Source organism: Copadichromis virginalis, linkage group LG11 (assembly GCF_057382275.1).
Source record: "Copadichromis virginalis isolate Kocher_CV1m ecotype Utaka linkage group LG11, C_Virginalis_male_GT1.1, whole genome shotgun sequence".
NCBI lineage: Eukaryota > Metazoa > Chordata > Actinopteri > Cichliformes > Cichlidae > Copadichromis > Copadichromis virginalis.
In genome coordinates, this window is record NC_140628.1 from 32156866 (window position 1) to 32172864 (window position 15999).

Sequence of the window (15999 nt, forward strand, 5' to 3'; positions counted from 1 at the left end):
CAACAGAACTTCACACTTTCGCTTCTCCTTTTTCGCCACAACAGATAACTCGGTAACATATAAAAGGTAGGTCAGCAGAACTGCTGTTCAAGTCTGAGGTTACGTCTCATTTCTACTGTATCGAAGTGTACGGCGTCGTTTAGCGAGTATATACAAAATACGGAAATATCTCTAATAGTCTGTCTTTATTATCCAAGCAAACTGAAAACCATTTCGACTACATAGCCGAAAGGACGTAATTAGAAAGCTTTATCGGGAAAATTTTATTATTTACGTGATGAAACTGGTAATAAAAAGCAGACAAACACCGTGTGAACATCAGTATGAACCTAAGAACTGATCGGGGCCCGCTGTTGTTTTCCTGTCGGACTAACTCTACCCTGGTGATCATAGTACTTAGATAACACGTCATACAATTTAGTGCTATGAGGAAGTGAAACTAGCTGGGTTAAAAAGGACTACTGGAAGCATACAAGGCTGACAGGCACAGGCATCTCCTTTCCGGGGTGTCGGGGGGAGGTACTTAAAATATGAGCACATATTTTCAGCATATAACTATTTCAGTTTGCTTTCAGGAAAGAACACAAACTACTCACCCATCAGAACATCATCTTTTAGGTTTTGCACTTAGCAAAGTCAGTGACAACACTGCTCGAATCCAAAGCCCTGGCACTGTACTTATCCTGCTCTCTTTTCACCTCCCTCTTTTGAGCACCAGTGTTATTTACAATCATCCATCTCAGTCATAGCTAGCTATCTTAATCAGATGATGGTGGAATGTATCGATTCAAACTGTATTCAAACAGTAGCAACAATGACGACTTTGACTGGCAAATAATATTGATTACAGCCGCTGGCAGTTCAATAAGGCCAGATTATTAGAAGGAATTAAATAAAGATTTGATTAGACTCCGATGGCTCCTCACAGAGTGAAATCTCAGTGGTGATAGGAATTGAGACAGGGCCCTCTGGTAGATGCTGGTGGTGGTGAAAATAAGATGGAGGCTTGGATGAAATGACATGTGTGAGGTGGGTTGCACATAGGTTTCTGCAAGGGAAAATCAAAGATGAGCAGTGTGATTTAAAATATGGTGCTTGGAGGGTAATTGGTTTTAAGAAGGTGGGCAGGAAGATGAACCTAATAATAATAATAATAATAATGGATTGGATTTATATAGCGCTTTTCAAGGCACCCAAAGCGCTTTACAATACCACTATTCATTCACTCTCACATTCATACACTGGTGGAGGCAAGGTACAGTTGTAGCCACAGCTGCCCTGGGGCAGATTGACAGAAGCGAGGCTGCCATATCGCGCCATCGGCCCCTCTGGCCAACACCAGTAGGCAAGTAGGGTAAAGTGTCTTGCCCAGGGACACAACGACCAGGACAGAGAGCCCAGGGATCGAACCTAATGAACCTCCTTAAATTATTTAACAACCCTGTTATGAGCAAGTCCTGATAATAATGGAACATGTTGGGTTTGTTTTTTTTGTAAAGGTAAAAACTGTCCTATGAGTCAGTCTGAGGAAAAAGATGAGGGACTGCTGCCCTCAAATGAGGAACATGGCAGCCAGGCAGACCTCGAGAGGTAAGATGGAAATCTCTTTCAACTCAAAATCCTCCGATTTAAAGTTTTGGATAATGTTTTGTTAGGTTGGGATTGGGTATTTTTGTTCTGTCCCTTGTTCTAAAAAAGCACATCCTTTACCTCTCAACTGGGCTCTTTTGGACATTTTAGAGACTGAATATAGATAATGTATATACTATTATGAATTTGATCATGAGCATGTACCAAACTGAAGACTCCTAATATTGTAGCAATTTCTTGGATGTCTCCAAAAGTTGATTCTGTTCATTTGGATATAGCTTTGTCAGCTACGTCCAGATGAACAGAATCAGCTTTTGGAGATTTACTTACCTGGATCAAGGAATTTCTCAGATGGGTTTTTTCTGTTCTTAACTGGAATATGTTTCAGTAAACAGAAAACAAAACTTGAGTCAGTATCACAATATATATGAACCTAATTATATATAATGAATATTTCTGAAAGCCGGTGAATGGAATAAAATTTATTAAAAAAATGTTTATTTATATCATGAAAGATAAGAATGCAGTAAATCAACAGAGTTATATATTTTTTGATACTCCATGTCCAATATGCTTTAAAAAATAATTCATTTTTTTCAGTAAAACTCTTCACATGGATGTTAAACACATTACACTGGTTAGCAGTTAAACATGTTGGTAGTATTCTTGGACAGATGTATATAACCTCGACTTGCAAACTAGCTTTCTGTTGTCACATCTTGACATTTTCAGAGCACACACAAACCAGAGTACAAAAGTATAACCATAAACTGAATTAAAACATGAAGCATGTTGAAAATAATATTCAAAGTAATATATATATAACAAAATATGAGTAGTAAGTAATAAATCACTTGGTGATCATGAAGTTAAACATCAAATCTCCAACATCCTAAACAGTATGAAGTATGAGGTCAGTACCTTTCCTCTAATATGTCTGGCTATGTATGGTAACTAGTACCACTTACCATTTTCCTGTCAGTGACTGAAGTCTATAGAACTCCTGTGCGACTTTTTTTGTATTGTCCATTTCTTTCAGGACTAAGCAGGAACATTCAAACTCAACTTTACAAAGCTGTGTAATGGAATTAAATTGATTAAAAATTTTAAAAACATTGTTTATTTATATTGTGATGGACTGAGTTGAAAAAACAGAAGGAGTCACAGGAATTATTAGAAAAATAGGGTTTCTGTTTATTTAACCCAAAAAAAATCATATTTACAAAAGTAATAAATGTTGAGCTCATAAAAGACAACAGTGTTGCAACACTCACTTGTTGAAGGTTGGATGATTCCAAGAGACAGCATGAGGTCCACCTCCTCCTTTAGCTCCACCAGGAAGTGTTCTGGTATCCTGTAACTCAAACGCTTCACAGCTGCATCAGGTCTTAAAACAATGTCATGCTCCACCAGACTTGTGGAGCATGACATTGTTGGAGCATAACTAGTAGCACTTATCCTTTGGCTTTTTTGTGTTGTCCATTTCTTTCAGGACTAAGCAGGAACAATTAAACTCAACTTCACAAAGCTGTGTATCCATGGAGAGCCAGAGATCCAGGGATTTCCCGATTAGTTTCAACCAACAAGAATCAGCTACAGAGTAAGTCAGCAGAGCAGTTTTTAGCATAACTGTGAAATTATTATTAAAAGATCTATGTTGTTTGTTTCTCTTGCCATCAACTGTGTCAGTCAGTAGGCACAGACTTCCTGAGGCAAGTACCATGGGCTCCATTTAATGCTTTTATTTATTTATTTATTTTTAAATGCATATTTGTTTTAATGTGTTCTGTCCCAAACTGAATATGTTGTGTTGTTCTGTTATGTATACAAATATGTCTCTTCTTTGTATGTAGAATAAATTTGTTCTATTATTCCTTTTTCTTTGTTTTAAACACTTTACAAAGCCAAAATCTAAACTTGTCTCTGTCTCAATATGTAATGACTTTTTGTTTTAATTTTCATGACTGTGGATAACAGCTCATTCAAATCAGAAATCCATTATTTCGGAATATTTACTTGGATCAATCAAAAAATCAAATCAAGAAATAATGTATGGTACTCAATGTCTGAAAAGTATGTTCATTAATATTCCATACTGATTTTGACCTCCTATACCACAAATTACTGCATCAATACAGTGTGACCTGGAGGTGATTAGTGAGTGGCATTACTGATGTGTTATTTGACTCCTTAGTACTATAAGAGGGACATGATTTAGTAATCATCAATAATGAGTCATGTTGTGCCCACAGGGGTCACCAGACAGTGTCAGAGGGGTCCACCTATCATCAGACAGACTTGGACTCCATATTTTTGTACCAAACTGTAGATTTTGCCACTCCTAATCTTGTAGCAATTTCTCGGATGGCTTTTTTAATCAGTTTTCACTTCTTAAAGATGGTTTGTTAACCTGAATGGAGAATTCCTTTGACAGCATGTTCTGTTCACAGCAAAATCTTCCAAATGCAAGCGCTACGGCTCAAATCAACTCCAGGCCTTTTATCTCTCTAACTGATCCTACATATGACATAACGAAGGAATTGCCCATCCATGCCCATGAAATAGCCTTTGAGTCAATTGTCCAATTATTTTTGTTCCTTTTAAAAAGAGGGTGGCACATGGTAAGGAGCTGAAACTCCTAAATCCTTCTTCCAATTTGAATGTGGATACCCTCAAATGAAAGCTGAGAGTCTACACTTTCTGTTCATGTTTATTATATAACTACAACTGGAATATGTTTCAGTAAACAGAAAACAAAACTTGTGCCAGTATTCAAATATATATTGGCCTAACTGTATATGGTGAATATTTCTGAAAGCCATTGAATGGAATTAAATTGATTAAAAATTTTAAAAGCATTGTTTATTTATATTGTGATGGACTGAGTTGAAAAAGCAGGAGGAGTCACAGGAATTATTAGAAAAATACGGTTTCTGTTTATTTAACCCAAAAAAAATCATATTTACAAAAGTAATAAATGTTGAGCTCATAAAAGACAACAGGGTTGCAACACTCACTTGTTGAAGGTTGGATGATTCCAAGAGACAGCATGAGGTCCACCTCCTCCTTTAGCTCCACCAGGAAGTGTTCTGGTATCCTGTAACTCAAACGCTTCACAGCTGCATCAGGTCTTAAAACAATGTCATGCTCCACCAGACTTGTGGAGCATGACATTGTTGGAGCATAACTAGTAGCACTTATCCTTTGGCTTTTTTGTGTTGTCCATTTCTTTCAGGACTAAGCAGGAACAATTAAACTCAACTTCACAAAGCTGTGTATCCATGGAGAGCCAGAGATCCAGGGATTTCCCGATTAGTTTCAACCAACAAGAATCAGCTACAGAGTAAGTCAGCAGAGCAGTTTTTAGCATAACTGTGAGATCGGTATTAAAACGATCTATGTTGTTTGTTTCTCTTGCCATCAAGTGTGTCAGTCAGTAGGCACAGACTTCCTGAGGCAAGTACCATGGGCTCCATTTAATGCTTTTATTTATTTATTTATTTTTAAATGCATATTTGTTTTAATGTGTTCTGTCCCAAACTGAATATGTTGTGTTGTTCTGTTATGTATACAAATATGTCTCTTCTTTGTATGTAGAATAAATTTGTTCTATTATTCCTTTTTCTTTGTTTTAAACACTTTACAAAGCCAAAATCTAAACTTGTCTCTGTCTCAATATGTAATGACTTTTTGTTTTAATTTTCATGACTGTGGATAACAGCTCATTCAAATCAGAAATCCATTATTTCGGAATATTTACTTGGATCAATCAAAAAATCAAATCAAGAAATAATGTATGGTACTCAATGTCTGAAAAGTATGTTCATTAATATTCCATACTGATTTTGACCTCCTATACCACAAATTACTGCATCAATACAGTGTGACCTGGAGGTGATTAGTGAGTGGCATTACTGATGTGTTATTTGACTCCTTAGTACTATAAGAGGGACATGATTTAGTAATCATCAATAATGAGTCATGTTGTGCCCACAGGGGTCACCAGACAGTGTCAGAGGGGTCCACCTATCATCAGACAGACTTGGACTCCATATTTTTGTACCAAACTGTAGATTTTGCCACTCCTAATCTTGTAGCAATTTCTCGGATGGCTTTTTTAATCAGTTTTCACTTCTTAAAGATGGTTTGTTAACCTGAATGGAGAATTCCTTTGACAGCATGTTCTGTTCACAGCAAAATCTTCCAAATGCAAGCGCTACGGCTCAAATCAACTCCAGGCCTTTTATCTCTCTAACTGATCCTACATATGACATAACGAAGGAATTGCCCATCCATGCCCATGAAATAGCCTTTGAGTCAATTGTCCAATTATTTTTGTTCCTTTTAAAAAGAGGGTGGCACATGGTAAGGAGCTGAAACTCCTAAATCCTTCTTCCAATTTGAATGTGGATACCCTCAAATGAAAGCTGAGAGTCTACACTTTCTGTTCATGTTTATTATATAACTACAACTGGAATATGTTTCAGTAAACAGAAAACAAAACTTGTGCCAGTATTCAAATATATATTGGCCTAACTGTATATGGTGAATATTTCTGAAAGCCATTGAATGGAATTAAATTGATTAAAAATTTTAAAAGCATTGTTTATTTATATTGTGATGGACTGAGTTGAAAAAGCAGGAGGAGTCACAGGAATTATTAGAAAAATAGGGTTTCCGTTTATTTAACCCAAAAAAATCATATTTACAAAAGTAATAAATGTTGAGCTCATAAAAGACAACAGGGTTGCAACACTCACTTGTTGAAGGTTGGATGATTCCAAGAGACAGCATGAGGTCCACCTCCTCCTTTAGCTCCACCAGGAAGTGTTCTGGTATCCTGTAACTCAAACGCTTCACAGCTGCATCAGGTCTTAAAACAATGTCATGCTCCACCAGACTTGTGGAGCATGACATTGTTGGAGCATAACTAGTAGCACTTATCCTTTGGCTTTTTTGTGTTGTCCATTTCTTTCAGGACTAAGCAGGAACAATTAAACTCAACTTCACAAAGCTGTGTATCCATGGAGAGCCAGAGATCCAGGGATTTCCCGATTAGTTTCAACCAACAAGAATCAGCTACAGAGTAAGTCAGCAGAGCAGTTTTTAGCATAACTGTGAGATCGGTATTAAAACGATCTATGTTGTTTGTTTCTCTTGCCATCAAGTGTGTCAGTCAGTAAGCACAGACTTCCTGAGGCAAGTACCATGGGCTCCATTTAATGTAGCTTCTATTTTTTTTTTTTAAATGCACATTTGTTTTAATGTGTTTTGTCCCAAACCAAAAATGTTGTGTTGTTATGTAATGTATACAAATATGTCTCCTCTTTGTATACAGAATAAATTTGTTCTCTTATTCCTTTTTCTTTGTTTTAAATACTTTATCTAATCTAAACTTACGTAATGACCTTTTTGTTTTAATTTTCATGACTGTGGCTTACGGCTCATTCAAATCAGAAATCTATTATTTCGGAATATTTACTTGGATCAATCAAAAAATTCAAATCAAGAAATAACGTATATTACTTAACGTCTGAAAAGTATGTTCATTAACATTCCATACTGATTTCCATCTCCTTTACCACAAAATACTGCCTCAATACAGTGTGACCTTGAGGTGATTAGTGAGTGGCATTACTGATGTGTTGTTAGACTCCCTAGCAGTAAACCTGATGCAGTTCCCTAGCAATAATTTTAGTCATGTTTTGCCCACAGAGGTCACCAGACGGTGTCAGAGGGGTCCACCCATCATCAGACAGACCTGGACTCCATATTTCTGGTTAGTAACTGTATAAGCAACCCTCTGTAAATAAATAAAAGAAACAGAGTACTTTAACTGGTCTAGTTCACCAAAACATATTTTGAGTGTATTCTGAGAGTGTGTGGTGGAGGTCCTGATCCAGGAAATCTTCAACTTCCGCATTTTGCAGAACACTGAGAAAAACTGGGGACATTCAGTCCATATGAACTATCTTCCACGCTTCTACTGCTGAGTCAGCAGTAGGAAACTGGCTGTGGCCTATTGTGGTGGCACTTACACAACCAGATGGTTGACACTTCATGTAATGTAATGTGGGCTCCTTCTGGGGGGGGGGGACTGAATGAGTTTAACCCTGAGTTCCTGAAGTCTTAGGATGTTGTTGGGCCATCTTGATTGACATAGCTGAACCTTTCAGGATCACATCTTTTTTTTTGATGTTGCCCTTTTGGTGTCATCAAGTATTGACCTCTACTTGAAACTCATTATGAAATGGCTGGAATCAGAATTTGCACCAAGTCTAAAGCAGTGTTTCTTATTAAGGGTTTAAGGGGGAAAGTGTCCACTCCAAATTGGGGAGGAGCTGTTTCCCCAAGTGGTGGAATTCAGGTATCTTGGGTTTTGTTTATGGGGGGAAAAGTACAGAGTGGGATTGACAAATGGCTTGGCACAGGGTCTGCAGTGTTTTGCACCAGTCTGTTGTGGTAAAGAAAGAACTGAGGTGAAACTATTTAGCATTTTATACCATCAACTTTACAAACAAACTAAAAGAATAAAAGAATATGTACATGTGGGTGGAATGAGTTTGTATACATGGCTCTTCCCTAGATTTAGAAAGAAGATAGAAAGGAGTCAACTGAAGGTACATAATAATACATTTTGGACAGTGGTCTGTGAAATGAAGAATCAAAGCTTTTGACAGAGATACATTTCTGCTTCTGAAACTGAAATTTTATTGTATTACAGGTTGTTGAGGAGAACATTGTTACTTTTGTGAAAAATGAGCTGAAGACATTCCGTAAATTGCTGAGTCCAGATTACCCAAAATGCTTGGAGAGTCAAGCTAAGGAGGAGGAGATAAATAATAGTGAAGATGAAGACCAGATATGGAGGAGCAGAGAGGCTTTTCTGAAAATCACACTGCAGGTCATGAGACGAATGAAACATGGAGAGCTGGCTGACTCTCTGCAAAACAGTAAGAGGTTTTTAATACAGTAGATTAGAGCTGGGCGATAGAACGATAACGATATGTATCGCGATATAACTTTTACTCGATAGAGAAATTAAGCTATCGCGATAGACCTCGCCGCTCTTGTCCTCTTAAAAAAAAAAAAGAAAAGGTCAGCCAATCCAAATTAAGTAGCGCAGAGCCGAACCAATCACAGCCGCAGCGTCACGTCGCGTGACTTGTTACGTACAGCACAAGTGCCAAGCCGCACGTGTGTTTGTTTGGGAAGCAGCCAGCGGGTAATGGAGCCAGCGCGTAATGGAGGAAATGAGTGTGCCGACTAGAAAAATCAACCGAGCGTGACCGAAGGTTACAGAAGAGAAAACAGATGATGGTTCCAATGCCGGAGAGATTGTCGAACGGAAGAGCCAAAGAAGTTCCGTAGTGTGAAGGTATTTCGGCTATTTCAAGTCTGACAAAAAACAGTAGCGTGCACTGTAAATGTGCCGAAAGCAAGTCTGGAAATACAATAAACTGGTGCATGCGTCACACTGTGCGCCACGTTATTGTTTCGGTGAAATGAATTTCTACAATACTGTTACTGTTAATTGTACTCTCTGCAGTGTTTAAATGCTTACATATACACACAGTTACTGTCCGTCCACACACACGACTCTGTTCTGCTTCTATGCCGCAGCTTTGTTTACTTTTTCCCACCGAGGCTTCTAGACTTCTGATTGGCCAACATTTCTTCACGGTTAGGAATCTAGCGCCACCTGCTGCTTTGGCATGTTCATAGCAGCGTTTTCCTTCATTTCTGCCTTTATGTGTGGACGGGATTATTTTTTAAAACGAAAACGGAAAATCTCCGTTTTCAAAAATACCCGTGTACGTGTGGACGTAGCCTCAGTCTCTGACTGGAAGCGCTAATTCGTCATTCGGCTTTTGTCAGACTAAAGTAACTGTTAAAACTGTTTGAAAAGCTAAGCTATACAACAAGGAGAGATTGAGAATTTTCTTTTAGTTCTCAGTTTATTTGATACTGACAAAAGTTAGTCAGTTTTGTCTGTTCTTCTGTAAAACAAACTAAGATTTATTTTTAGAATTAATATTTTGTTTCTAAGTGGAATTGACAATTTAGTAGTCTGTTTCGTTTGTTCTATTTTGAAACTTAAACGCTTTAGCGGCTGCCTTTTGTGTAATTTGCAATATTTGCCTTTATCTATCTGAAAAAGTCTCATGTTCCTTAAGTACATCTACCCTGTCGAACTTATTATGGGAAATAAATATTTAAATAAAAACAAGCTGCTGATTATTTCACATTTTACTTGTGAGCAACGGCACATTTAAATCTTACAAATATAGTTATTTGGCTTATATCGTGATAGATATCGTTATCGCCTGAAATGAAAAAAACATATCGTGATATGAAAAAATCTCATATCGCCCAGCTCTACAGTAGATGAAGCAAAACAAACATACAAGCCAAAACAATTAAAATCTGAGGTGCTGAAAATCTTCTATACAAAACATTACATCTTTAAAGGTCTTCTTAGCTATGCATACTATCCAAGAGTATATCAAGAGTTTCTGTCTGGGTAGTAGAAATCACATTTTTTTCTATTAGTAAAATTCTTTACTGAATCACCCAGTGAGTGATTCAGTAGTGACAATAAGTTGATTATTTTGCTTATAAAATTTTGGATTATTTCAATATCACATGTGTATAAAATTAACATGTGGACCAAAATCCCCCAAAAGAAAGGATTTTCTACCATCACATTAAGAGATAAATGTGGCTTTGTTTGTGTCATTTTTTTATTATTTTTCTGTCACCTAATTTGTCTTTGGTTTAAAGTAGGGAAATTGAGATACCTGTACCATGATCTAATTTAATACAATTTATCATTTTTCTTGTTAGGAGCTTCTGGGGCCATGTGTCCATATAAACTCAAATCAAGTCTAAAGAAGAAGTTTCAGTGTGTGTTTGAGGGGATTGCCAAAGCAGGAAATCCAACTCTTCTGAATCAGATCTACACAGAGCTCTATATCACAGAGGGGAGATTTACAGAGGTCAACTCTGAGCATGAAGTCAGACAGATTGAAGCAGCATCCAGGAAATCAGATGGAATTGAACCAAAAATCAAACAAGAAGACATATTTAAACTCTCTACTGAAAAAGATGAACCAATTAGAACAGTCATGACAATGGGAGTGGCTGGCATGGGGAAAACAGTTTTAACACAGAAGTTTGCTTTGGACTGGGCTGAAGGCAAAGTCAACCAGCATATCCAATTCATATTTCTATTTTCCTTCAGAGAGCTGAATGTGCTGAGAGAGGAAAGGTTTAGTTTGGTGGAACTTGTTAATCACTTCTTTCCTGAAATGAAAGAAGAAGGAATCTGCAGGTTCCAGGATTTTAGGGTTTTGTTTATCTTTGATGGTTTGGATGAGTCTCAACTTTCACTGGACTTCCACAAAACTGATATCCTGACTGATGTTACAGAGTCCACCTCATTGGATGTGCTACTGACAAACATCATAAGTGGAAAATTGCTTTCCTCTGCTCGTGTCTGGATAACCACACGACCTGCAGCAGCCAATCAGATCCCACCTGAGTACGTAGACATGGTGACAGAGGTTAGAGGTTTCAACGACATGGAGAAGGAGGAATATTTCCACAAGAGATTTAGTGAAGAAGAGCAGAGAAGCAGAATTATTTCCCATATCAAAAGGTCACGAAGCCTTCACATCATGTGCCACCTCCCTGTCTTCTGCTGGATCTCTGCTACAGTTCTGGAGAAGGTATTAAAAACAGAAGAAGGAGGAGAGCTGCCCAAGACCCTAACTGAGATGTATATTCACTTTCTGGTGGTTCAGTGCAAACTGAAGAACATCAAGTATGATGGAGGAGCGGTGACAGATTCACACTGGACTCCAGAGACCAGAAAGATGATCGAGTCATTGGCAGAACTGGCATATAAGCAGCTGCACAAAGGAAACCTGATCTTTTATGAATCAGATCTGACAGAGGGTGGCACTGATATCAGAGCAGCCTCTTGGTACTCAGGAGTATTCACACAAGTTTTTCAAGAGGAAAGTGGATTGTACCAAGACAAGATGTTCTCCTTTGTTCATCTGAGTGTTCAGGAGTTTCTTGCTGCTCTTCATGTTTATCTGACATTTTTCAATTCTGGAGTCAATTTGATGTCAGAAGGAACTTCAGTGTGGTCCAGACTGTTTAAAGCCAAACCTGATTCACTATCTCTCTACCAGAGTGCTGTAGACCAGGCCTTACAGAGTCCAAATGGACACCTGGACCTATTCCTGCGCTTCCTCCTTGGTTTATCTTTGGAGAACAATCAGAGACTGCTACATGGTTTAGTGAAAGAGACAGAAAGCAGCTCACTGACCAATCACAAAACAGTCCAGTACATCAAGAGTAAGATCAGTTCCACTTCCTGTCCAGAGAAGAGCATCAACCTGTTTCATTGTCTGAATGAGCTAAATGATCATTCTCTAACAGAAGAAATACAACAACACTTGAGCTCAGGACGTTTGCCCATAGATAAACTGTCTACTTCTCATTGGTCAGCTTTGGTCTTCATCTTACTGTCATCAGAAGAAGAGCTGAATGTGTTTGACTTAAATAAATACTCCACTTCAGAGGAGGTTCTTCTGAGGCTGCTGCCAGTGGTCAAAGCATTTACTAAAGCTGTGTAGGTTAAAATACCTGTATAAATCAAATGTATAAAGGTGTATAAATCAAATGTATAAAGGTGTATAAAAAGATCTGTCAGTTCAAATACTTTTTGTTGCAAATACTTTTAGGGTGAGTTGCCATGACCTGTCAGAGAGAAGTTTGAAGCCTCTGGCCTCAGTTCTTAGCTCCCAGTCTTCCAGTCTGAGAAAACTAGACCTGAATTACAACAACGTACAGGATTCCGGAGTGAAGCTGCTATGTGAAGGATTACAGAGTCCACACTGCAAACTGGAAACACTCAGGTTAGGATTAAAAGAATCAAATAGTTATTTAAAACCTACTTTAGCATTAATACATGTCATCAAATGTGTAATCAGTAATATAATTTCTTTATTATAACGGACTATTATCAGATTAAAACATGTATGTATGTATTTATTTATTTATTTGCAATAACTGGCTCTTTAACAGGGTCCACTGTTGTTAATGGTGCTAATGTAATAATATGTGTGATTCTATAATAACTGTAACTTAACAAAATATCTTTCAAATGCTTATCTTTTTTTTTTTTGGCAGTAGTGGAAAACGGCTGCATATTAAGGACAATGAGTTGTTGTCATCACACTATTTTGTTACTTGTTCCTTTTTTTAGTCTTTGTTGCTGCAACCTGTCAGGAAAAAGCTGTGAGGCACTGGCTTCTGTTCTCGGCTCCAAGCCCTCCAGTCTGAGAGAGCTGGACCTGAGTAACAATAACTTGGAGGATTCAGCTGTGATGCTGCTCTGTGAAGGACTAAAAAGCCCAGAATGCAGACTGGAAACTCTCAGGTCAGGATACAGCCATTTGTTCAGCCTCTTTAAAAATGATCTAGGCAGAAAAAAAAAAAATCATATTTTCATATGCCCCCCCCCCCCCCCTTTTTTTTTTTTTTTCATCAAACCTTTCAGGCCAGTATCAAGGGGTCACCTTTTCAGTTATTGCAGGCAAAATTCAGGAAAAGATAGTGAATGCACAGGTTCATAGACACCTCACTGGTAATAACTTGTATGAACAGTTTCAGTCTGGCTTCCATTCATTTCATAGTACAGAAACAACTCTAGTAAAAATAACAAATGATCTTCTGTTTGCAGCTGACTGGAGTCACAGTGAGACAGCAGCTTTTGATACTGTCTCTCACCACATCCTTCTTCATAGATTAGCATCTATTAGGATCAATGGTACAGCACTCGCCTGGTTTACCGTTATACTTTCAAGCTTTTAAAAAAAAATAAAAAATTCATTTACCTTATGTTTTTTGTACTATTGTAAGGTGACCTTGAGGGTCTTTAAAGGCGCCTATAAATAAAATGTATTATTATTACTACTACTACTACTACTACTAATATGATTATTATTATGCCCTGACTAGGGGGCCAGAACACAACACGGGATAGGCGTCCACTTACCAAACCCAAGCAGCCACAACAAACAAGTTATCTGCATAAACCAATGTTGTATTTATTATTCAGCAAATTAACAGGAATCATGTCAGGATTATTAAATCCTCACGGTGAGTTAAGGACAAAACAACAAAACAGAACACAAGCTCAGAAAACCTGTAAGTATCAAATCAACAACATAGTCTTAACTCCAGAAGGTTAAACGTTAACAAAAATAAATGGTGGCTCAACCCTACCCACTCCTTCCCATATGGAAAAGATATATATAAATCTTATAAAGTTTGTATCTGTCTTGTGTGAAACTTGTATGAAAAGCATACAAGAGTGAAAACAGATGTAAGATCCCTTGAAAAATTATATAAATGAAACTTGTATGTTTTGGATACTTACTAAAACAATATATGAAAGTAATGAGAAAGTGGCCACTTTCATGAGTAAATCATATAAGCCTTATATGATTCACTATATGAAGTAGGCCACATCTTATGCAAGTCTTTTATAAGTTTTTACTATTTCTTTTCCATATGGGTTATCAGTCTTACATAAGAGATTTTCTCACTCACTACGTGCTTATACACCTCTCTGCATTTAGTTATTAGTTATTGTTAATCTCTGGCTTTCTTCATGTCTTTTGTCCTGTCTTCCTCCCCCCTCACACCAGCAGATGGCCCTGCCCCTCCCTGAGCCTGGTTCTGGTGGAGGTTTCTTCCTGTTAAAAGGGAGTTTTTCCTTCCCACTGTCACCAAAGCACTTGCTCATATCACTTAGTCATGATTGTTTGGGTTTTCTCTGTTGTATTATTGTAGGGTCTACCTTACAATATAAACCGTTGTGATTTGGCATTGTATAATTAAAATTCAGTTGAATTGAAATGAAGTCAAATAAAGAGACTAAGTGCAATTGAAAGTCAATATTTGGTGTGACCACCTTTTTTTGTTTAAAATAGCCTGAACTGTCTTTTGCAGGCTTTCTTATAATTTCTTTAAGTAGTTTTAAGGAATAGTTCCTCTGGCTTCTTGAAGAACATTCAAAGCTCTTCCTTGTGTTAGTCTTGACACTTTTTTGCTGTTTAGACTTCAGAAATCTCTGTGTGTTTTTTGTGTGTGTAGGCTGTCAGGATGTCTGATCACAAAGAAAGGCTGTGCTTCGGTGGCTTCTGCTCTAAATTCTAACCCAGCTCACCTGAAATTGTTGGATCTGAGTTACAATCATCCAGGAGAATCTGGAGTTAAGCTGCTCTCTGCTGGAAGAGAGAATTCAAACTGGGCACTGAATGATCTCAGGTATGAATAGACCAAGGTGTAAATTGATTTTCTTTAAAATATTTCAGAAAAAACAAACATAAAAATGAAACCAGACTAATTTCTAAGCAACTAAAATGAATTTCTCTTAATGTTATGATTACAAAAAACAACAACTTTGTCCACATCAATCCTTGTTAATTGCTGTTAATTGCTTTTTCAATACCCACCAGGGTTGAACCCCGTGGATCACAGTTCATAAAACCTGTTCTGCAGAAGTGTAAGTATGCTCTTTTTTTCTTTTTTTTTTTTCATTAAATAAAATTACAGCACTGGTTGTTAGTGTTAGGTGTTAACAGTCTTCAGGTCATTTCATTTATGTAATTTTGTGGTATTCAACCTACTATCATGGAACTAATTTAACTAATTTCTAACCAAAGACACAGTGAGTTTATTTCTATAATGTACCACTGCAGTTTACCAGCATCACAAACAACCAGGGCAAAAACTCAGAGCTTTTTGCCCTGATTTGATATGATATACTAACGAACAAGCTTTTCAAGTCAACATCATATATCTTTTTTTTTTAATATATATTTTTATATACAGTGGAACCCCGACTTACGAATACCCTATTTAACGAAAAATTCAAGTTAGGAAGGCACTGAATGGCAGTATTTCTGCCCGTGTTACAGCAAAATGCCCGAGTAATGAAAGCCACTGGCTCTGATTGGCTGAGCCTACAATGCCCACAATGCCTTCTGAATCATGTGACAACCCCTTGGCTTTCGTACTTGTGCTTCGCTGTTCCACTTGAACGACATATTGTTGTTCTAGTTAGCAATTAGCCTATAGCCTGTCATTCAGCATTGCCTCACTCAAAAGACGCGATAGGTGCTTCGACTTATGAAAATTTTAGACTTACGAAAGACCCTCCGGAATGAATTAATTTCGTAAGTCGGGGTTCCACTGTATATTTTTTATTTTTTTTTTATTTTTTCCATTTTCACAAATAGTACATAATTACATAACATAATAAAGTGTACAGTTCAGAGCCAAAAAAAACAAACAAACACCCCCCCCCCCCCCAAAAAAAACCCC

The 15999-nt window shown here is 37.5% G+C and overlaps 1 protein-coding gene across 2 annotated transcripts in view; it reads left to right on the plus strand.

Moving 5' to 3' along the window:
• Window positions 1-15999, plus strand: part of LOC146699102 (NLR family CARD domain-containing protein 3-like) — a 21744-nt gene continuing 5745 nt past the window's right edge. The window contains exons 1-12 of one of the 2 annotated variants that reach the window (XM_085472045.1): window positions 1-66; window positions 1500-1590; window positions 3083-3190; window positions 4826-4933; window positions 6569-6676; window positions 7306-7369; window positions 8315-8543; window positions 10438-12235; window positions 12348-12521; window positions 12872-13045; window positions 14767-14940; window positions 15132-15178. In XM_085472045.1, coding sequence (XP_085328171.1) covers window positions 1514-1590; window positions 3083-3190; window positions 4826-4933; window positions 6569-6676; window positions 7306-7369; window positions 8315-8543; window positions 10438-12235; window positions 12348-12521; window positions 12872-13045; window positions 14767-14940; window positions 15132-15178 — 3061 coding nt within the window. In that variant the 5' untranslated portion in view covers window positions 1-66; window positions 1500-1513. Of the gene's footprint in view, window positions 67-1499; window positions 1591-3077; window positions 3191-4825; window positions 4934-6568; window positions 6677-7305; window positions 7370-8314; window positions 8544-10437; window positions 12236-12347; window positions 12522-12871; window positions 13046-14766; window positions 14941-15131; window positions 15179-15999 lie in introns of those variants that run through there. The other variant, XM_085472044.1, reaches the window with a different exon arrangement.